At 38.3% G+C, this 24,106-nt stretch overlaps 1 protein-coding gene across 5 annotated transcripts in view; it reads right to left on the bottom strand.

The window, feature by feature from the left end:
* The window catches only part of LOC132912642 (uncharacterized), a 609,022-nt gene that overhangs the window by 156,523 nt on the left and 428,393 nt on the right, over positions 1-24,106 (bottom strand). For all 5 annotated transcript variants that reach the window (XM_060970231.1, XM_060970232.1, XM_060970235.1 and 2 more), the window contains one exon: positions 5,844-5,953. In XM_060970231.1, coding sequence (XP_060826214.1) covers positions 5,844-5,953 — 110 coding nt within the window. The remainder of the gene's footprint in view (positions 1-5,843; positions 5,954-24,106) is intronic.

Genomic DNA, 24,106 nt, shown 5'->3' with positions numbered 1-24,106 from the left:
GGAAATGCTCGACGAAAACGAGACACAGAGGAGAACGAAGAGAGGTCGAACTTGGTACAGGAGAAGGAATGCCATCAGATTTCGCTCGGTTCAATCGGTTTACCCCCATTGTGCTCGGTGTTCCTCGCTTTCAGATTACCGTGAATCGACCACCGACGCGCGTACACACACGTGTACGTATGACCGACAGGTTTGGTATCCTGCTGCTCCTTGAAAGGATCGATGCAATCGCTCGAATTATCTTGGACGTTCCTCCTGCTTGTGATCTTCGCGCATTCCGTTCGAGGATCCGTTACATTGTTCTGCGACAATGGACACGCGGCTACGTCACTATGAGAATTTATACGCTTCCCTATGTCCCAGACACTGGCAATTGCATGGCCAGCCACGTTCGCGTATACGTGCATCTGCATTGTTTCACAATTTAACTTGGGAAGTTCATTTTTCATCGTTCTTTTCTGGAAATTAAATTACTGTCCAACGCGGGGTCAAAAAAGTTTTTGCTAAGTAGGATGAGTAGCTTATATTATAAATGTACAATGGAGACAATATAAATGTGTCAAGGCTAATGTTTGTCAAGGTCTACGCTTGACGTATAATCGTCAACCGCTTTCTGAACGATACAACCTGCTTCTTTTATCTACTTCTTAATGCTATTTTTAATAACAGTAATGCTTCTCTTGCAAAATCACAACTGTTTCACGTGAAAGATATATTTCGTTACGAAGATAAATTCTCTTAGCAACTTAGATCGAAAGGGTTCACAAAATCCACGTATTTCGGTTTGTTATCTTGTGCAAATATGAAACTCTAACCGATTAATTCTTTTCTCAATAATCTGAATCAATTATCGTGAAGAAAACAGCAGATGTGCTAATACTTAAATTTTTCTCAAACTCAACAAGATCAGACAAATTTTACCAAAAATTACCAAGAGGTTTATTGAAAGTATCTGCGTATTTGAAAAATACAAGTTACAGCATTGGGAAACCGATAAAATCGAGGAGATCAAAGACAAAGACGTTCGAATGGTTGTCTGAAAATGAGTCGTCAATTAAAAGTATGAAACGATGAACGACGAGTTGCCGATAATTCACGGATCGATTCGCCAAGGTTTTCACGATCCCCGCGCAACCTGTAACTATTAATTTCCTGTAAAATTACGACACGGTCGTCGTTTGGAAGCCAGAGAAGCACGAGCTAGGAGCCACTTCTGCTTCAGGTTCGTCTTCTCCTTCTCCTTTGTGGATCCTTCGTGCCAATATCCGAGCCATAATCGAGCGGTGGAGGATCAGCTTAATTCGTCGCTAACTCGATACATCGACGGGGCTTGTCAACAAGTCGGCCAAGTCATCATTTAATTATGTAACAAGGCGACCCGTAATTCACGGCCCTTCGGTTCTCAGCTATCCAAGTTGCTAATACAAAACGAAGATGCCACTTTGAGGCCAGAGGATGAGACTAGCTATAGAGATTCGAATTATCTTCAGCTTCGGTCGGAAAGTTGTATTTGGAATGTATTTCCAATTTTTGTAATTTTTATTCCAGCTAGTCGCTCGATATTAAGTTAGTACAGTATTTAATGTATAACACAATATGTTGTACATAAATGATCGTAATTAAAGTCATAGGAACTTTGTAATTTTAATGATTTCAGCAAAGTTTCTTTCAATTGCGTGATTTAACAGCATTTCCTTTCTTATTATCCTTCTTAAGAGTATATTCATTTCATACTTTAAAAACAATTACCAAAGGACAATGTGCTGTTATTTTCAACAAAGCATTAAAAAGGTCGCTCGTCCTTCTCTAAACTCAAAAACTTCCGTACAATTATTCTTCTCACTGAAAACAATGATTTCTGCCGATTTAATAACGAATCAGAATAATCCAGCCGATCTTTCAGGTATTCAACAACATTCAACGTTTCTCCGTTCTTATTTTTCTCTTAAAATTACAATGTCTCGTTCTCTCGAACAGCTTGCTAAAAAGTGTCAACGTTCGGTCTCTGTATTCGCTAAAAGCAGAGCAGAAAGAGGAGGAACGAAGCAAAAGAAGAGAATAACGGCAACGTGACGTAACTTAAACGGGGTGCGCGAAGACAAAGAAAAGAAAAAACAGTCGCGCTTCCTTAAATGGTCCTTGACGTAACTACGCTGCTCGGTTACGCGAACGAAGAGATATTGCGTTCGTGTGTTATACTCGACGAGGCGGCGTGTTCCCCCTGGCTGCTCGAGGATCGCATCGCCTGAATATTCAACAGCCTTTCCGAGTTACACACTATCCACCGTTGTTTGTGTAATGTAGTCTGCCTGTGTATGTGTGTACACGTGTGCGACGACCAGTTTGGCCGCTGCAAGCTCGCCTGCATAAACAGTCCGACATCGATAGAAGCGTGGCTTTCGCGTCTCGGTCGTTTCATACCAATCTGGGTCACGCGTGCACGCAAAAACGCACACGTGCCGCGAGTATCTAGCAACTATACCTATATGCAACTATGATCGAACGGACTAGCTTGCAGGCAGACCAAATTTCAGGAAATTTTGGAGAATTTCGATGAGATTCATGGGTGAGACGAGATGATTCGAAAACGGGGAAACTTTAAGACAATCGAGTTGTAAATAAATTTTTAACCCTTCAACGTACAAAGTTTTCTTTTGGTTTTGGTTGGTGTCAATGGAAAATAATTAACCCCTGTCGAAGAAAAATTAAATTCTTGAAATACTGGTAGAGAATTTTTTATTTATATCAAGGACTGTTTCGAAAGTTTTACGTAAAAATGATTACAGAACGATTTTATAAAAATGTTATGGAACTCGATGTGAGATTTAATTTCGTCGTAGACTCGTCTGTTTCATTCGTTGGAAGTATCAGAATGTGTTTAAAATTTTGGCAAGCGATTAGCAATTTTAAGAGTCTCGTTTAGAATATTCAAATATCGATCCGAATTATGACTTTCAACTACTGCAACATTTATCTTTGTGAGATTAAACGTATTGCAATAACATACAATGTTGTAGAAATCTATATAACCTTCTGAAAATTACTATGCATGTACAGTGAATTAAACAGAGATTGAAAGGGCACAGTTTTCAAATGTTCTTGCGAGAAACCGCAGGATGCGTATTTTCCTCGATATACGGACTTTCTCTAAGAAACGACGTTTAATTAATACGAATTCGAATTCTCGCTTTGACATGGCCCTTGCAAATATCTTCAAAGAGATGAAATTAAATGCTCCAACTGAGCTGGATGTGTTCGAAAATCAGTTTACGTTATTCGCGTCGTACGCAGCGCGTGTGTTTAATTATTAATGTTTAGGAGATTCACCGCGATGTAAATTAACAGAGAATGTTACGGACGTAGTCGTTTCTACATTTATTCTAGAGCCGTCTGTACTTGAGCGAAACGTTTGAGCATTTAACCGGTTATATGCAAACAGACTTAACTGAATTATTATATTTCCAATTACTCTTGGTTTATGTTAGATGCTACAAAATTGTCGAGATACCAATGCTTAATTTCTATCAAACATAGCTTACATTCTTTGAGACAAATTTCATAAAGTAGAAATTTACAAATTTCATAATATACCAAAGAGAAGATATTAATTAAAATTCTTAATATTATTGTGTAATTTTCTTATGTTTATAGTTATTAAATTGATATATTTAAAATTATAATCGAATAACTATAATTATTACAATCGCTATTAAATAGTTTGTAAATAAATATAGCAACGATAACATTAGTCCGAAATATCGGAATATAAAAACCAATAGTAGGAAAGAGTCATTTTTACTTTTCATATTGATTGGAGCTAAAAGTAATAGATAGAACTGAATTGCAGATTGAGAGGTTTCGCTCCAATATTTCTCTTGACTTTGTTCACAAATTGGGAATAGAAATTAAATCGAACGCGGCTAACGAAGCGGATAGTACCGAAATGGCCTTGAACTTTTGGCCTAATTCGGTTGTTACACAGATACGCTTCCGCTAAGCTGCGTTAGGTCCGCGAAATACAAGAACATAAACCAGCAATTAGTCAACGATGGAATAATAATTATTCACAGTTTATCGTTCTATCATAATCGACCAAGTTACATCAATCCATTATACCAAATCATATGTATAAAAAGGTGTTCCTCTTTTATAAAGAGAATACAATGAATTTAAAACTTCGAACGAACGATGAAAAATTAAGAATCAAACATCAAAAAATCGAAGTTCACAGTGTAAAGTTGCTAGCTTAAAATTCTGAATGGATTCAAAATGTTGTATTTGAAACTAGAAATTCAAGATTAAAATATCCGGACAATATCATATAGTTTGAAACCCTGTTTTTTAACTTTCCAAAGTTAATTAAAGTTAATTGTAATCAACTATATTCCCTACTCGTTTCAAGTTTACGATCGCGAATCGTGTTGAAATCCAAACGTTTGAGTTTCGATAGCTGCGATTGTTACCCTTCGGGAAAAAACTAACAAATGCTACACGTACAGAACACACGAGACATAAGCAAAAAGGAAAGAATTTTCTCCGAGAAATATAGGTACGCGGAAACTAAAACCGCAGAAAAAAGAAACGAGACGAAAAAAAGATTGTAACATCATAGAACGCAGGAGCACGCGGATCGTAAACGAAAAAACGAAAAGCAGAATGCCTAGGGAAACAAGAGCGATAAAAAGTAAAGTACATGTGGAACAATAGCCGAGTAAAAACATGAAACGAGAGAATAAAAGGAAACCGGTTCGGTAAGCTGGCGTAGATTTTGTGGACTTGCGGTTTCGCGAGCACACTTCGTTGGCTATCGATCGACATTCTAATTCGATCGTCTGCATGTCGCTAATGAACTGTTCTTTCGTTTTCCGCGATTTCATTGAAAATTCTCTTTGCAGTCAGTGTCCCGACGAGTTAATAAAATTGTCAAACGAACGTCACCGGGGACGCTGATCGGACAGAGCGACGATTCACCTCTAACATTAAAGCATGTTTCGAGTTCTCACTTCTCTTATCTCGACGTTCCGCGTGAATCCAACTGTGGGACGACTTCTTTTATATTTCAAACGTTGAAAGAATACTGTAATCACGAGCTTAGCTTTGGAAGACTGAGAATTCGATTTTTAATTGAAAGAAAATTGTTCGTGATAACGTGTTAGTAAGTCAAATGATCTATCACACAGAATTTTAATTGCAAGTATTCGACTGACACGTTTGTTCCGCTTTTACTTTGTGACTTTTGTTTCTGGCTAATCTTGGGATTCTATAAGCAATGAAATAGCTTATCTTTAGAATATTTTTTAAAGTAAAATTACAAAATCTGGATAATATTTTTTTTTAATAAAACTGTCATTAAAGAAAAGCTAACGTTAGTCGATGATTCTCTGAGTTTCTTCATATACGAAATATGAAAGCATTGATACATAATTCTTTCGTTGATTCATGCAAGAAGGTCCAGTCATAGCATATACGTTCCCAATATTAATTTTTAGTTATTTTTAACTACATTTAAAATGTGATGTATTTATATATATTCAGAAACCAGACTGACCAATCCCATGAATCGAAAAGAGGAAGTAAGCCACGTTCTGATAGGCATTATTGTTTGAAATTCACTTTAGGATTTACTATTATTGCGCTAGTTTTGTTACGATAAATGAATCGAAGGAAGTAAGCCAAGTCAAGATTCTTGATAATTGAACATCGACCTTCTACTTGTCTGATGAAATTGAGAAACTTATTGAAAGAGGAATTGCAGCAGTTCGGCTTTCGAAAAGCTCATATATCGAACTAAAACAACTAAATGAAAAAGATATGCAATGTTTAAAAAATAACAACTCTTCTACCTGGCATTGCTGTGGTCCCTGTCGGTTGGGCGACGAAGCCTTCGGTCTTGCTTTCTTCACTCCCAACTTTCCAGGTTCACCAGCTCCAAGTCTCGATTCCTCGCTGCTCCCTGAAACCAAAGAACAGATTTATGAGCTGCTAACTTCCTTTCACCGATATACATATATCTCGATGAATCAAAATATACCCCCCAGTGAAAATCGCACGATGACCACGCGTACAAGAAATCTTTCTTCTTGTTCTTGTTGATCGACGACGAAACCATTACTTACACATCGAGCCGATGTTTCGAGATTCCCGATCGAAAATTTCTTGCGACACCTCGCGAGAGATTTCGCTCTTACACGCGCGTCAGTTTCTTCGTACGATCGAGAACGTTCGATAGAACCGAGCGGGTGTTTCTTCGAAGCTTCGACTTATCGAAGATTGATTGCCTGTCGCGTCTCTTTTTGCGATCAGTAGACAAGATATACTTAATGGCCGATTGGCCCGTCACCACCGATCGATTCCACCACGAAGAAACGATCTAAAGTATCGATTGGCTACGAGTAAAAAATGTCTGACTTGTTTCAGATATAGAGATTCTTTTTTAGACTGAGCTCTTTCTTTTATACGCTTCTATTGTAGAGTATTTTTTCCGAATTGATATTGAATTAGAGGCGTATTAATAAAATATTTTATCGAATGTAGTGAATCGGATAACCTGGTACTTTCACGTTTACAGCTTCGTACTTCTGTCAAAGATATCATAGCAAAAGTACCAAGGAACAGTTCAATGAAAATCAAATTCTATTCACTACACTGTAGATGTTTATTCGACAAACTTAAAGACGCAAAGATGTATAGGATGTGCATAATATACGGTGTACAAAACTACATGAACTATTCAAAACGAAGTAGTGATTGCAGTATTTAGTAGGTAAAGCAAATTTCTTGCTTCCATCTCTTCAATTATGTATACAAAAACAGGAATTTGCAAGAACGCCCGACCGCTAACTATTAACAAAGCCAACAAAAGCGCACTGTTTGCTACCAATGTAGTCCACCAATTCTCCATCAAGAATCGTTAAAATAGAAAAGGAGAAAGCATCCCCCTTTGATAACAAGAAACAGTGTTTGCACAGTCGCGAGAAGGATATTTGCATGAAACGGTAACGAACCGCGAGGCTCGGGAACTAAACACTAGGTTGCCTCGTATCCGTTTACGGGACCATTGTGTCTTTTGACGATAATAACACAGTTCGGCCTTGAAAGAGAGGTGGACCGGTGGATGGTCTGCCACGATGGAGTTTGCTCGAAGAAAGGGAGCACACGGCGCAAAGTCCCTTGAGTCCGCGACGACATTTTCAATTATGGCGGACACATCACAAAGAACAAAATGGAGAGGCCTTCTCTGACCGGAGATTGTACTTGGCAAGCCTCATTTCCGGCCGAGAAACAGCCCTACTCCTCCGATTTACTTTCAAGGAGAAACATGCTCTCTCTTTTCTCTTCTATCACTCCCCATTGCTCTTCGTTGAATCGTCGTTGCTGGTTCAGCCACACCTGCGTTCATCTTCCTTCGTATCTGGCCAGTTTCCTCTCTCATCCTTGTTTCATGGCGAATCTAATTAATGATTGTTCCAAGAACGACCGTTGCGCCGGAATTCTACAAGTACGGATCGTTCTACTTTATCTTTAGCTACAAAAAGAGCAGAGAGAGAAAGAGAGAGAGAGGTGGAAGTCTTGCGTAGGATCTAATTATCATCGTATCAAGTAGTCGAGAGAACACATCTCCTGCTATAAATGTGGATGCTGTTCTTCTTTTCAAGCTTAAAATTAAGACGACGAAGCTTACGATGGTAATTGATGAATATTAACTGATAACAATAATTGTCTTGTTATTATATTTACACAAACGAGAATCAACCGTAGCGACGAACAAAGTTTCCATTTAATTAATCGTATCGAACATTCCGAAACTCATAAAGTACAGTTTATGCAGGATGTTTATGCAATATCATACTCATATCGTCATACAACAATTCTCTATTGCAAACAGCGTCTTCGAAGAAGAATATCTCTTCAACAACACCTCTGCCTGTAACATCATAGCTTGTAAACTACCCTTCGATACAACGACCCTAGTACGACCCATCATCTGTATCCAAAAACGAATCCAATTTCACGATGTTGAACAATCAACGCATCAACTCTCGAGCGACCCTCCCATGTACCGTAACGCAAACAACCCGAGCGGATGCTCGTGTCGGCCATCTTCAGAAGGGACGATGGGTTCTTCGCGAAACTTCCCCGTCTTAAAATAAAAGATTCCTCGTCGAAACCACCCTAAGTACACGCGGCTCCGCTTTCTTCCCACCCACTGAAACTTTTTTCGTCGCTGTCCCGGAAGTCAACGGGGCGCAGGGACGAGGTAAACAAGTCGCTTTTCATCACCTTCGACGGAGCCGTATTTACCGGAAGAAGCTCTTCTCTCTCGCGCGCGCGAGCTATCTCGTCTCAGCGACGCAAACATCGGACGGAAGATAAATGTGTATACAGCGAACTTTAATAATTTTGTCTTCGAGCGTGCCCCCACCCATGACAACGACGATGACGACGACATCGGGCGACGTAGGCGACGCCTCGTGACGTCGAATCCACCGTTTAATAGATTCCTCTTTCGGCGGCACAGCCACAGTTTCATCCGGCCGCAATTTAATAAATCAACGGCTCTGTCTTTGATGCGGCGCATACCAAGCGAATTTGATAAACGAGCCGCGCCTCGCGTCCTCCGCGAGTAATTCGCCCGACCGAAGCTGAATTCGGCGCCGACGCCGCGGAATTTTCATTCCTCTCGTCCGTAGCCTTTTCAACGACCTTCCACCTCCAATTATAGTTTATTTGAGCCAACCACCGACTAATTTCCGAACGCTTATACAGGCACGAATTCGCGGTCCGGTCTGATCGATGGTTTAGAAAGCGACTGCGATGAGATGTGCTGAATTACGCAGAAAAAGTCATTGTTTCGAGTGGAGATTACGGGATTTTATGAGATGATAATTTATTCTTAGTCCTTGAATTGTAATTTTGAATCATACTTGCATTGTAGGTTATGAATAAAATATAGAAAACGTAGGTAGCCGATAGTGACTCTTAGCGATTTGCGAGAAGGTATTCGCCGACAGTCTAGACAGCTTCATTGGGAAGGTATCAGCTTGGTAAGAAGAAAATCCGAGTTCGAATCCCGAATCCTCGAATCCAGCAAACCGATCAGCCGATAATATTTATTCCCCCCACAGAATGATAAATTGTATTTCCTTATATCGGAATTCAACGTTGAATCTGATTTTATTCCATGTAATTATGAGATTCTGCATTATCAACGTAGGCTGTTTTACACTGTTACTTCGTGTATAACGAGTACCTATCTGCTAACAAGTAACCAAAAACTCGCATATTTTTAATAATTGCAAAACCCACAAATTCCGATATCAGTCACTTTAAATGAATGGTAGTTTTAGCATTAAAAAGTGCCAACTTCAAACTCAACATCACCGAAATCTGACATCAGAAATCTAAAAAAACCTCGTTCTCAGATACGCTTGCAACCACCATCGTTGTTCAACTTCTTCCCATCAACGATCATCCAAACCAAATTAACCAAACCATCTCGAACGATCACCAAATCGGTCTAACATCTATCATCCTCGAAGAATACCGACTCGACTCGTTCGACGACACTTAATTCGCGAGCTCGCGGAGCAATTTCGCGCGGAGCCGCAGGCAGACCCGTGGAGGATCGCGCAAATATAACGCCTCCGCGATCGTCGGTTTAACGTGTGTACGCGTAAGCCGCGCGCAGAAGGTGTCAGCCGCAAGCGGAGATCCGCGGGCGGTGGGCGGGATGCGTTTGTAATTCCATTTACCACGTAAGTGGGTGATGCAACGCGCAGACGGCATGCTTAATAAAGTGTACTTAACCGAGTACGCGGAGCTGGTACACGACCCCGTCACGATTGCATTCGCCTCTCGCACATCCGAGGGCGATGGAGTTTCGTCCTTCCCTTCCTTGTGGCTGTAGCTTGTCTCAGAAAGCGAACCGTCACGATCATGACGTCGACCACCAGGACGAGTGCGCATAATTGCATCGCCGATCGTGGCAAACACGCACGTGTTATCTTCTCTGCAACCATCTTCCGATATCTTCTCTGTACTGTGACATCCTAAATGCTCCTACGGGATGGTTTCGCGTTAACGCTAAGGTATTTTGATATCGCGCTAAGTTCCAGGTCTTGTTCAGATTGATCGTACGATAGTCTTTCGCAAAAAATATTTTGTAGTCCGTAAAATTGAGAATTTCAATGGCGAGATAGATACTCAGAAATAAACTATCTTAATATCGATATAAGTTGCATTCTAATTTTTGTCTACGTAAATTTTCTAAACTTCACTCCAATTAGGAAGCTTCATTTTGACTGATCTATCCTCCTTATGTAGATCTTATGAGCAATATCGAAACTCATTTTCTAAAAATTTAATGTTATGTACACAATCATACGATATATTATATTTTATATTTCATAGTTTTTAAATTTCCTCGCTTCCATTACTTCTCATCGTAAAGTATCGGCCATTTCAAATAACTGAATATCAATGTTTTTAAAAAACGAAACAAGAAGGAATCAATGTACCACTGACTTGAAAAGTACTACGTAGTTGGAAATGCATTTATCACGGTAACCACATGGTACAACGGAGTCGTAATTTGGAACACCTATCTTTTAATTGCCGTTCTTCGTTCTACTGCACCGTTAAAAGTTTAACGAGAGCGTTGCGATGCATTTTAATGGGTGGTCCAGCGCTCGTCACTCGGGGAGTGGTTAATTGGTAACAATATGCGAGCAGAGTAATACATTCGCGATTGGCCAACGTTGTTTGGTCGGTCGGTCGGTCGCATTTCATTCGCGTCCCTTTGGGTTTGCCTGTGTCTCAGAAAGCGAAGCGTCACTCCTCGACTCCCGTGCATAATTGCATCGCTAATTTTACTAGACAAATACACGGTCTCGTAGCCGCGCGTATACTTAACAGGCCACAGAGGACGCGGCAATTGTACAACAGCTCAAAAACCGTTTAATATTCATACGGCCGGGTAACTCGCTCCTGTTGCGATTAACTTGCCAGGATATCTAGAATACGTTCTGGGAATATTCGGAAATAAACGACGTTCCTTGTCTGTTTTAGTCCATCTTATGCGGCATATGTATATTTAGATGGTTTCGTAATATACTTTTATCTTTCTTGATACGTTAATGCGATCATTTTTGTTCTTTCTACGAATTTATAAAATTAACTGTACTTGAATTTCATGTCTCGGTGTAATTTTCGTACAATTACTTAGTAATTTCAATACGATTAAGGAGTTGAGGCTATGAGTTTGCTATGTGTGACATGTTCAATAATTGGAGTATATGTATCCGCGTTATATTATTTTTGGATCGATGCTGTATTGATCTTTGCATGATTCTTGATCGTATTATTAAACTGCTATTTGGAAAGTACGAAACCCTTCTTCTGATTCTTAAGACGATCGCTTAACACGATGACTAAGATAATTATAAAGAGGATTATCAAACATCTTTTCAATTATTCTAACAAGTAACACATAGTTAAATGATCCTACGTATTTTTTCGTTTAAATGTTTTGCTGGTTCGTTTGACAGCGACGTGTCATTACGTCGTTCAGAGAAAAAAGATTTTAATTAAATAAAATGGAGCAATAGGGCTAACAGATGCCACGAATTTTGTATTTTCTCCGCGGTGCCGTTGCTGGTCTTAATTATTCGACCTTTCGGGCACTTTACAGATCATGCAAAACATCGTAGCAGTGCATGTCCGGTGTGCAACGACAATTTTTCACGCGTTCTGCCGCATTAAGCCGTGACCTGCAAAAATGTCGGAACGCTGAAAATGCAGCAACCCTATCCCATCATAATCCCTTGTGTCGCGGTTGAAATAAATAATGCATGAGAAATAATTGTCGGTAGCGCGCTTTTTGCGGCAGCCTCATTTGTCGCTAAAGTTTGTTCATGAATTTCCAGAGACAAAGGGAGGGTCCAAATTGTCGATACTGACAAATCTAATTTTCCTTTTCTTTGTCAGAATTTGAAAAATCATAACTGTATTAAAAAATATTTCAAACGTTAAGAAATGTTTTCTGTCTTTCTTTGCTACGTATTATTATTTGTTTAACAAAACAAAAGAAAATTTTTAATTTCTGGATGTAGAGTTTGATAATTGTTGTTACTTCTATACAAAATATAAATGCCATTTATTCCACGAGGTATATACGAATACTACTCTTGAACTATTAGCTTGAAGTTAAATATTACAACTAGAACATAAATTTGTTATCTTTTATATTTCAACGACAGGATTATCTAGAACAGAGTTTCTGATAGTTAATTTAAAAAATTATGAACCATAAATCATGAAACTTGCATCAATTCTAAACTTCAAGTTACGACTGAACATGTTATGAAACATGTACTCGTCTGACTCTTTTAAAATCTCGAATATATATCTATGAAACAAAATTTCAGTGAGGAAGGAAGATAATATTTGTCCATTGAGAGATTAGAAGGTGTACGGTCTAACTTACATACTGCAATGGCCCATTTCGGAATTACTTATCGTTTCTCAAAAAGTGGCCAACCGGGAATGGCACGCTGATAAGTAGAGAACGGAGATGAAGATATTTGTAGAGAATAGGTAATTTTAGCCAGTAATTACCAGCCGCTGATAATTCCTTGATTGGTAACGGGAATTAGAGGTGGAATCTAATTATCTAGCATTATCGTTAAATCTGATCACTGACGGACCTGTGGTCCCCTGTAGTGGCCTCGCCTTGCTATGTTAAATCCCTGAAGCCAAAATCGATTTCACCAGTGTCGTGCTCCATACCCAACTACAACTTCAACATGGTTATTCAAAAGTACGCCGTTTATTTGGATGACTTTGTCGCTTTCTCTTCATCCAGTGGAAAAAAGGTTATCCGATATGATAACCTCGACGAACACATGGGAAAAAGAAAGACGATGTTTCGTACGTAAGCTACGTTTGTTCACTCGTCTGTTCGATTTGGTCGCGAATGGTCGATTGATTTTCCGGCCGGAATATACGTATTTCCACGTCAAACAGACGGATCTATAAATATCCGGCTTTCCAAATATCGCCGATATTTACATTCCGCGGATTTGCACAATACGCGGACACTGAAAACAGCTCGCGTTTATAAATGTATCGCGAGACACGAACACAGTTTATGTAAGAAACGATAGTATAATTAGGAAGCCAGAATCATAGGAAAGACATCGATGACGGATGAATAACGAAAAACCTCGGCATAACTCTGTTTAACTTCAGTTTTAATATATATTTTTCAACCTTTTACCTTCCACTTAATGTTTAATCTACTAATCTAATTCTGCATAATACGAAGCATTATTTTGTTGAAGAAAAATTGGATTTTTAAAAAATTGGTAGAATTCAGAATTTAGGAAAAGTCTGGAGAATTTCTGAAACACAGTGGCTCGCGAAAGTATTTGTACAGTTATCGTATGGTTCGTGTGCAACTGTATGTCACTTAATTTTCATGATTGAGTATTTGTATCGTCAGAATATTACGTAAAAATTCAAACTTATCGCTGTAACGGAATAAACATACAGGCGTGTTTTCGAAATTACACAAAGCGAGAGCTTTTCACAGGGAGAGAGCTTAAAATGATACGTATGTTGGACAAACATGGAAAACGTTAAACAGTAGAAAATATATTTTAGAGGCTTTACAAATATTGCAAATGACGAGACTGGGGTTTCGTCGATGCCGTAAATTAATCAGTATAGTGCGTTGGTAAACTTGATGGTATCGATTAAACTTTCGTAAAACTGTACGAACGAGTGGTTGGCAATTGTATGATTTTATCGTGGCAAGAAAAAAGCAACAAAAAAAAAAAAAAAAGAAAAAGAAAAAAAGAAACAGAGAAAAGAAAGGGAGGAACAAAATAGAGTCCCTGGCGAACGAATGTCGAAACACAGAACTTGCGAGAATTTAACACGCGCGGAAAGTTTTCTAACCCGAATACACGTGCACCTTTTACGAGGATCCATAAAAGGCTGCAGTGAACCTTAACGACTGCATAATGAAAACGGTGCGTAAACTGTGAAAAGAGGCCGCTACGGGTCCCTTGACCTGTTTTTCGAACAGAAAAAGCAACCCTTCTCTTGAAGTGGTCCCTACCGTAAAAAGTATAAACAGATGTATAAAGCGAAACGATTCCGTGTAACAACTTGTAGTATCTTCTTTTACGATTAAAGCTTGGATACCGGTCACCGTTTGATGTCTCCTTTAAAATACGGTATTCGCTATTGTGTTTTTCTATGCGAGATCTTGATTGACGTAGTGGTCAACTATCTTGCGAAGATAATAGTAGTCATGTATTAATTTTTTTTTTTTAATTTTATTTTGGTTTTTTTACAATTTGTCCTTATGGACATTTGGTAAAGTGTTATATCTTATTGGTGAAAAAAATAAAATAAAATAAAAATAAATATAGCATGTGGGTGGCTACCCCCAGCGGGGTGCCAGCTTCGTTTTTTCTAAGTTATATCTTTTATGCCATGTATTAATGACAAAAAAAAAGAAAAGAAGAAAGAAAAAGAACAATATATTTTATTGACATTCTTAATTTGTGAGACATATGCATCTTATTGAAATATTTATTCAGGGAAAAAATAACTATTTTACGTGAATATTTAGATATATAGGAAAAGATAATATTATATCATTCTACGTAAACAGCATCTGTTTGACCACTGCAATATTTACTTACATTTACCAAGCATCATGAAAGATTTACGTAATACAATTCAAATAACATATAGAATCTGAAATTTCGCAATATTATCGATAATTGTTGATTTTTAAGTTCATTTCATTGGAAAGTTTCCAAATGTTAATGTTTTTTAATTGCGATACGCAACATTTCAGTCTTTCGATGATTTCCGAGAACAGATGAAACAGAATTGCAGCTTACGATCATGACCGTATCCAATTAAAACGCGAACAAAACACCATTCTCGGGCACGTGAAATACAATATTCAACAAGAAACGAATGATGCAAAACTTTCGATCAATAAGTGTATTTTGCGTACGAGGTTTCACGGAAAATACGCGACAGAGTAATAAAAATATCTGGCTATAGAATACACATTTTAATTAGTCCACGATATTACGTATCGCTGAAATCGAACTGAATCATTTCGTGTTGCACATTGAAAAGAAAAACCTATTCGTGGTTTCGTCGCTTGACATTTTTATAATTACGCAGACAGGTAATATTCTACTGTGAACCGGAAAGGTTCACAAAAGAGTTCGCTGGAAATATTGGTATGGTTTGTATATTGGTCAAAATTTTAGATCGTGGCCAATTTCGTATTATTCTTTGCAACTTTGCTGCACAATAACCACACACATTTGCAGAGTTAAAGAAAAGAGTCAGAATGTCGTGTAGATTTTTCAAAATATCATTCCAGATTTAAAGAATTACGCATTAAGAAAATCAATTTTTTATTGTTATTGCAGATATTTCCAAGTCGTCGAATATTCGATAGTTGTTTAACATCCTGTCAAGAATAAATTAAAAGAGAACCCTGATCATTGCTTCTCTAGAAACGCTTACAGCATCTCGTTGACAGTTCTTCGACGTTCTATGCTGATCGATCGTCTCAATGTCGAGTATCCGCAGCATCTCCATCTGCATTCACGATGCATCTATGCAATTAAACGTACAAAAAGACACGTGCACGGAAGAGGCACTTGCGACTGTGAATGAATGCGCTGGTACACATGTGTGTTGGAGTACGGACTTGAGCGTGGAGTATGAACACGCGTACTCCTGAAGTGGGCCATCATTCCGCGCTGCAGATGCACACACCGTTCGCTAAATGCATGTTGCAATAAACATGAAAATGCGATTCTGCGTGTGGATGCAGAGAATTCCGCGCGCGATATGCATTCCAGCTAGGTATCACGAGGAGAATCTTTCCGTTTCAATGCGCTAACGTGTACGTAGACCAACGCACTGGTCGTTCCCTGGTCTCATTTAACGTTGAAACGATCGTCGTTGAGAGCTCAGAGAGACGAGGATTTTTTTTATTCCTGGATCAATATGTCTTTTGTTCTTAGCATAGTTAGAAATTGTTAGAGGGCGAATGGAAAATTTGGACCATTATATACCGCGAGCAATTAACGTTTAAAAGCATTAAAGATGTGCAGATGGGTCGACTGCTTGAAATTAGAATGGGTGAAATAAAAAGTGATCGGCCACGCTGTTTAACCCTTAGATAGGTACAAACGAAATTTTTCTGAGAAATATTAATATAATTATATAGTTTTATTTATGCTATTTGACAGTAGTAATACTATAAGTTATATTACTTAATAAATTATACTTCTGTAATTATATATAGGAATAAAATTATATACACTATGTAGATTATACTTTAACTTTTTACTATTTTCAGAGTTTCTCAGAGTTACGATAACAAAATTCCGACAAAAGTAACAGAATAGCGACAGTGATCGAGTTATGGAATGATGTCAAAAATGCTCGATACTAGACATTCTCCCTAATTTAAAATTCATCGCAGTCCCTGGTTTTATTACCGAGCGTCGCGTACAACCTGATCTTTCGTTTTCGAATTTTGCCAGGTCGTAAATTCTGGTTAGCTGAGGACGATAAATCGGAGAGGTTGACTTATGTAAAATTAATCTCAATAACTCGGCTTGAAACTGAAAAATTCTTGGTTCGAGCAACTGACGCTTTCAACGTGATATCTCTGCAGCTATATTTCAAAAGCTGAACAAATTCATAAATTCGCGTATCCTATATGCCATGTTACGTGATGTGCAAGCTATTGTTGTAATTTTGGTTGGAAAATGTTTTTGAAAAAAAGAGCGGAAAAAAGCATCTAAAAACTACCAATTCCGCTGGAATGCGTTTTTCACTACAGCGTTATTTAGCAGGAACAATGTCCAGTGAAAAGAAAGATATTTATGCCTGTTGGAAGCGAATAAAGGCCACCGGCAGAAGTATTTCTTTTAACAAGGCGTTAGCGATGCAATTTGAAATTGTTCAGGCTGTACCATTCAGAACTGCGTTCTTTGTGGCAACGCGCGAAAACGTATTTTCCCGTGCGTTCCTATATTTATTCGTGGCAACCCTTCCGCCAACTTTTTTTCCTGCAAGCGCCGCTTACTTTTACCGCGGCTCGACCTTCTTTTACAGAGAGCACTTATATTTTTAATTCCCCTTTATGTTTTCATCGCCGCCATCCCTTCAAACTCTCCTCCTCTTCCCTTTTTATTACTGTGGCCGGGCTTTCGCTTTAATTTTTAATCCGCGCTGATTCCGGAATACCCGCGCAACGAAAATTCCAAAGTTTCCCGCCCGAACACTCTGCCGACTTGCCCGAGCCTCCTTCTTTTTTACGGCCTATAAAAATAAGTAGGGAACCGCCGTGCCTACGAAAAGCACACGTTCAAACTGAAATAAAAGCGGAGACAGCTGAAAAGGAAATGATGTAACCGAGTAACATGATAAAAAGTCCCGTGGAATATTCGCCGTTCTTGCTTGGCAACGATTCGACCATCGAATGTTTTGAACGAAAGATATTTAACGCTCTTGCATCGAACGCTGCGACGAAAGCTGAGGATCGTTCATTGTGGAAATATTTACTTTGACAAATGGAAAGATAGCTTTGGTAAGGTAAAAGTTGAAAATCACTCGAATGTAGTTATAATTACGCCATTTCTTTAATCGCGAGAGCGCGAAAGTACGAAAGTTAAATTTCGTAACTCGCATCGAATGGTATCGTTTCACGCAGGAAGTAGATATTCTCGAAGATGTTACTTCCAGCAGCCGAGCACGAGGCAATCTCGCTACTTCCGCAACGTCGCTTGTACAAGCAAACACACCTTCCACGACGAACATATTGCATATAACGGCCAGCTAACGCAACTTTCGATATCAAAAGGAAAATAATATCGAACATTGGTTTCCTTCTCTTCCTCGTCTCGAAGACACAATGATAGATATGAGGGAAAGTTCTCAAACATAATATAGAAAAAGATACATCAACGTGGAAATGATTAAAAAGTAAAATTGAAAAACGATATACCATTTGAATAAAAAAAATAGTACGTGGGAAAGTTTTGCAAAGAATTTGCGGAATCCAGAGTTTTTACTGAAGAAATCTGTGCAGCTTTCGAAATTAAATTACATTTTTTATTCTATTGTTTAGTATTGCAAACATAATATAGCGATAAATTTTTATTATTCTAAGGGTATTCGCGAATAAAATAAAATTTTAATATGACAATCGTATAATTTGCTGATTTATCTCGATGATATATAAATGGTAATTATTTAGGGAAAACCGTTATGAATTGATAGATGCGTCAGTGTCAGAATATGAAAGGTAATATTATAATTAATTATCATCAAAAAATAGAGGGAAAATATCGCGTATACATGCATCTAAATATACCTAAATATTCGAGCCAGTATTTGATGGATATTCATCGTTTCGTTGCATTTTTGCGGTAATATATATAGATATATTTCAGCTCTTCCACAAGAACGTGGATCGTTGCGTTATACGAAGAATCCTTTTCACTTGAGCAAACAACAGAACGTTTATTTGTTCCGATACAATTTCAAATCGCTGTTTATTTTCAATACACTCCACCAAAACACGGAGGTACGCGCATACAATAAAAATAACATCTAAAAATACATCTTCATCAGTGACAGAGTATAAAAAAAATATTTCTACAAATGCGCATGATTTTTTAAACATTTGTTGCAAAATTGGTCGAGCGTCGTACTATTATTATTCATTCGCAAATTAATCAAAATTATGACAATCGTCAAACGTTCAAAATATATTTTTATACATCAAGATTTTTTATGGAAACTGTAACCCTTTGAAGTTTAAATTACATTTTGTACAACGTTATAGAATACCTAATAATTCATGATGTTTTAAATTTTATCTACATTTCTTTTTCGTTCGTTTTTTCATTGGTAAAATATTGAGGAGACTTTTACGTAACAAGTGGTTAAAAAGTTCAAAGAACACTGCAGTAAAAAATATTCCTATACCACAAATGCGCACAGATTTTCAAACGAACCACATTAAAATCTCACTCTGCGTTACTCGCCAACTAAATCAATCAACGAATTCTTCCGGTAAAACAATGTATAAACATGTTTGTACTCTGCGTTGGGAGGAAATGCTCGTTAAAGCTGCAGCTATGGTCGATCAATATTAATAGTGGCGATCGATGATGCATGAAATCTCTACGTCACGAAGGGCCAGAACGATTTAAAATATTCACCAAAGCAATCGTTTACGGTTTGCGCAGTGATCGATCGCGAGTTCGAGCATGATCGGGTGAAAACAATTCGTCGTCAGCCGGTTGTCAGTCTCATGGTATTTCGCGACATCTTGTCGACTGGTAGAAACTAGCCGAAAATCCATCCTGTCCGAAACCGCCGTACCATGAAAGTTTCTCTCCGGCGAAACTCGATAAGTACACGTTTACATTTGTAAACTTAATCCTATACAATGGTGAATATTTTGGCAGAATTGAATTTTTTCACTGTTTTAAATTAATTGTTAATTTAGATTAATTTTCTAATAATTTTTAACAATTTTTAAAAATAATACTTGGACATTTGTAGAAACAGTATTATTTTTCGTAAAAGATGCTCGCTGCTAATAATCCTTAATATTTTCCGGTTATACTACGCTCTTTCGTTTCAACAACTGTTTGATCTTTAATTAAAGCTCGGGTAAAATTGACTTCTTCGCTTTCTCATAATCCAGTCGTTAAGTAACTGGGTCGAAGAAAATAATCTTGGATTTCAAATAACCTCAGCTCTGGTGAGTTTTGTTGAAGGTGTAAAATTGCGATGGAAGTTTTTCTAATCAGATTACGAATTCGATGGACGTTTCATGTGACGTCCGTAGGAATAAGATTATTAATGATTACGACATAAAAGCATGAAATTTGTTCTCCTTCCCTCCTTATAGAATCCTATTAGATATAAACTCTCGAAATCATCGAAGAAACGGAATCCGCAACAGGTGAAACCAGGCCAGATTTGGCAATCTCCTACAATATCTCGAAAGAAACCACCGTTGGGGTGGTTTTACTTAAATTCAGTTCAGAAGGAACAAACTTGCACGAGCCGTGTCGGGTATATCACGACTAACCCAATTGTTTTATCCCGTGGATTTCACAAGAAACTTACCAGCCAGTGAATTAACAATCCCGTACTGTACGGTACGAGGCAAGAAACGATCTGAAGTCATAAACGTGTGTTGGCGTTTGTCCTGGTAAAAAGCTACGCTGACGTTCTGGGGCAGAGGTAATGGATACGAGGCCGGAGCCAATGGCGCAAAATCGTGGATCGAGGGCAGGTCTGGCGATAGATAGTTGGGCTTTTTATCAACGGTCTGTGGAATATATTGCGGGAAGATGGAGAGAATCGTTAACGTCCACTATCGTTCCCTTACACGACGCTATCAATCAACCGGAGAGAAAATAAGTATCGCGCGACTGACTGCGCTTAATTCATCCCTGTCGATGCTATCGGATAAAGTTAGGCGACTGTGAGATCACGACGAAGCCTCTGCAAAACCAGATAATTTTCGCGGCATACGGCATGGAAAATGTTATGTTTATGTAAGTGTTGGTATACAACGATATTACATGCATAGACACAAATACTCTTACACAGGCATTTGAACAGGATGCTTACACAGGTCATACTCATTAGTGTATAGAGAGTGAGGTTTAAAATATTTAAGGGATGATGGGTCACTACCTACGTCTAGTCTGAGAGTAACTGGCCAACTGTCAGCAATCCATAAATTCTTTATCTGCATACTTTGTTAATTATACCATATCACTCGCTTATATACATTTGGTTCTGTAGTTCTGTTTAATAAATATCACTGAATGTTATTTTAACATAATGTCTTCCACAGGTTATTAATCTTAACTTAAAGATTACATTCTAACAGTAAGAAATGCAGATGAAAGTTCTGTAATCTTATTTGGAGATTTCAGTTGCCATTGTATTAATATGACAACGAATGAGAAATTATGTTGTAAAGCCGAGGGATGGATGAGTTAAAAATATGTCAGTTGTTTTAAATGGACAGAGATATATAGAGATATCCTATCTTGTAGATTTATACATAAATTAGATTTGAACGTAGGAGAAATGGAAAGTATTAATTCAGGGGGTGGGGGAGTAGCATAGATAACTGCTTCTTCCAAAGACGAAGGTAATTAATCGTTTTCTTAATTGATTCTTACTAATAAATTCGAGCAGCAGTGTCTACAGATATAATTAATCATACTGTTGTTACGTTTTCTCGGCTCTTAATCTCCTTCTATCGTGACGTATATATGTATAATTTATTTAGTAAGTTTGAAGAACAAAGATATTACTTTAAAATGATATTTCTTGGTGACGTTACTAGACGAATGTATAACTGTGTTTGTAAAAATAAAATAAAGTAATAACGAGAGACATTCTTGGATTAAGTTTTCTATATCTTTCTTCTTACTATGCGTTATCCTTTAGCGAAAGATTTAAATTAAAAAATATTTAACTAAAATTATTGCAGTAATATTAAATTAATACGAACGTCGCAAGAAAATTAAATAATTCTAAACGTAGCATCGCAACACAATAATTGTCATAATTAACACATCAATATCAACGTTCTGAACACGCTCGACATTCTTCACTCCCAAAGGGGATGGAAATTTCGTTAATTCAGAAAACGGCCGAAAGCTGACTTCCTGACAAAGACTGGTATCTTGATTTAATCCGCGCTTCGATGCTAATTAAATTAATTAACATAGCGGAACAATACGCAGCGCTGGATGGTCTTTTGTTCCATCGCAGCTTTGATCAAGAATCTCTCTTTGTGGAATCAAACCGACGATTGTATCTGACGTTTGATATTCAATTTTGCGTTTCCATTTTTAGCCGAGGCTCCATATGAAGAAGCTCACCCGATGCTTTCTTTCTCGACGCTTCACTTTTGTGACCAATTCCATTTCATCGTGGATGTGAAGCATTGTTAAACAAGACTATATCGTAATTATTTTTCTTTTAATATTTCACATGGAACGCGAACAGACCGTTGTTACACTGCGAATCTTTCGACTTTAATTTAACGAAATTGAGACGTTCCGTATTAATTGTTTTTTTTTTTTTTTTTTTTTTTTTTTTTTTGAAGGGAGAGGGGATAAAAGAGATCGAGTTAGAATTATTTGAATAGTATTAATAAATCCGTAAATTTATACGTAGCGGTTCAATAAATTATAATTAATCAAGCTTTCATTCAATGAATTTTATTAGGCAAAGAACAAAATTCTATGCGTTCAACATAATACTATGCTTTTTCGAACAAAACGTATCCTCGTTTTCTAAAGAATTGAAATATTTCCAATTACTGAAGCGTTCTCTTGTCAAAAAACATTAACGACTTCCTATCTATCCCTCGTTTTATTTGTAGCCACTTTAAAAATTGCAATTTTTGTTCTTTCCGCATCTCGAACTTCTTCAATCTCTCTTTACAAATGGCCTTCTCGTTCGGCTTTCCGTTTTGACACTCAAACTGCACAACTAATTGCGGTATCAAACTAAAAGTGCAGAAATTTTTTTCTGCATCTGGCATTTTATTTTAAATTCGTGACATAAATTTTCTGCTCGCATTTCAATTGCTACCCTCTACACAACAGTTTCCAGCTAACTTCAAAGCTCTACAAACACAATGGTTCCAAGGTATTCAACGTTATCTTAAAATACAAGTAAAAACGTCGGAGAAGCATCCAGCCTAAAATAAAGGATAAACGCAACAAAGCTGCGATGTCTCTAGAAACGCGAGAAAAAAAAAGAAAAAAACCCTCGAGCCCAACATCCACGCTTCCAAAACCATCAATCCGAAACCCAACCGTTCGACAAGCACTCCGCCGTTTTCGTCAAAGCATTTTCAGCTGGCGTATCGTTTGTTTCCGCAAAAACTGTCGTCGTCTGCGTCGGCACGGAGTACATCTCTGCCATCGAAACACCGTACGCCTCGAGTGTATTTCGAACGAAACGTCGCCGTGGAGAGGAGAAACGAAAGAAACAAAATACAGCGACAAATGGAAGAAAGCGGGAAAAAAAGAGAATGAAACGAAGGAAAAGAAAAAGTAGAAGGGCGGAAATCGAGGGATGGAATGGAGAATCGAACAGAAATGGGATGTAGAGGAAAGAAATAAAGCCCGGTGGTGGCGTCGCGATACCGGCGGCCAATAACGCTCGCGGACCATCCCCGCCGTTAAAATCGCTTAAACCATTCCCCTCCGTGGGCTAGATTTATCACGAAAGGGCTTAAAAAAAGGAGACCAGGCGAAGAGGGGTAGGAGATGGTGAACGAAGGACGACGATATATATTCGCTGGCTCAGTGGAGTCCTCCTCGCGGGGGGTGGCTTTGTGAGCGAGCAGAGAAAGTACGCCAGACACGGAGAACGCGATAGGAAAGGGGATGGCTCCGATAGAAGGGGGGTGGATAGAGCGCGAGAAAGAAGAGTGGACGAAGAAAAGGGAACGAGGGTGCGGGGAAGGTGGTGTTTCGTGTAGCCGACAGGGAGGCGAGAGCGAGGGAAACGACAGCAACCACCCCAATTTATAATATTTATCGCCGCTAGCCGATAATGGAATTTCGCCTGGCGCGTTTATGCGCGTATATGTACGGCCTTGGCCGGCCCCTCTTAAATCCTCAATCGGGACGTATGGCTGGCTTCCACCCTCTCGTAATATTCCTGGTAAATACTCGCTACCGATCGAATATGTCCTTTCTTCTTCGTTTTTTATTTCTTTGTTTGCTTGTTGTTCTTGTTTACTGATTTTTTTCTTATAGTAGAAGGTTGACTGATTAGCGAAATCGAAGCGAGATTTGTTAGCAGTAGGGACAGTTTCTTGTTCCATTTGGGGATAATGAGACAGCAGCGGTGAATTCATAAATCGAACAGGATCGTCCCAATAAATTTATTACGAGCGTCTAGTTTGAGTTGTGGATTTTTTATTTATAAGTTGTACTCTAATCTTACGATTTCTTCGATAAAACGAAAGCTAGAACGCGAA

Source organism: Bombus pascuorum, chromosome 12, assembly GCF_905332965.1.
Source record: "Bombus pascuorum chromosome 12, iyBomPasc1.1, whole genome shotgun sequence".
Taxonomy (NCBI): Eukaryota; Metazoa; Arthropoda; class Insecta; order Hymenoptera; family Apidae; genus Bombus; species Bombus pascuorum.
This window is presented reverse-complemented; position numbering and strand designations above follow the sequence as displayed.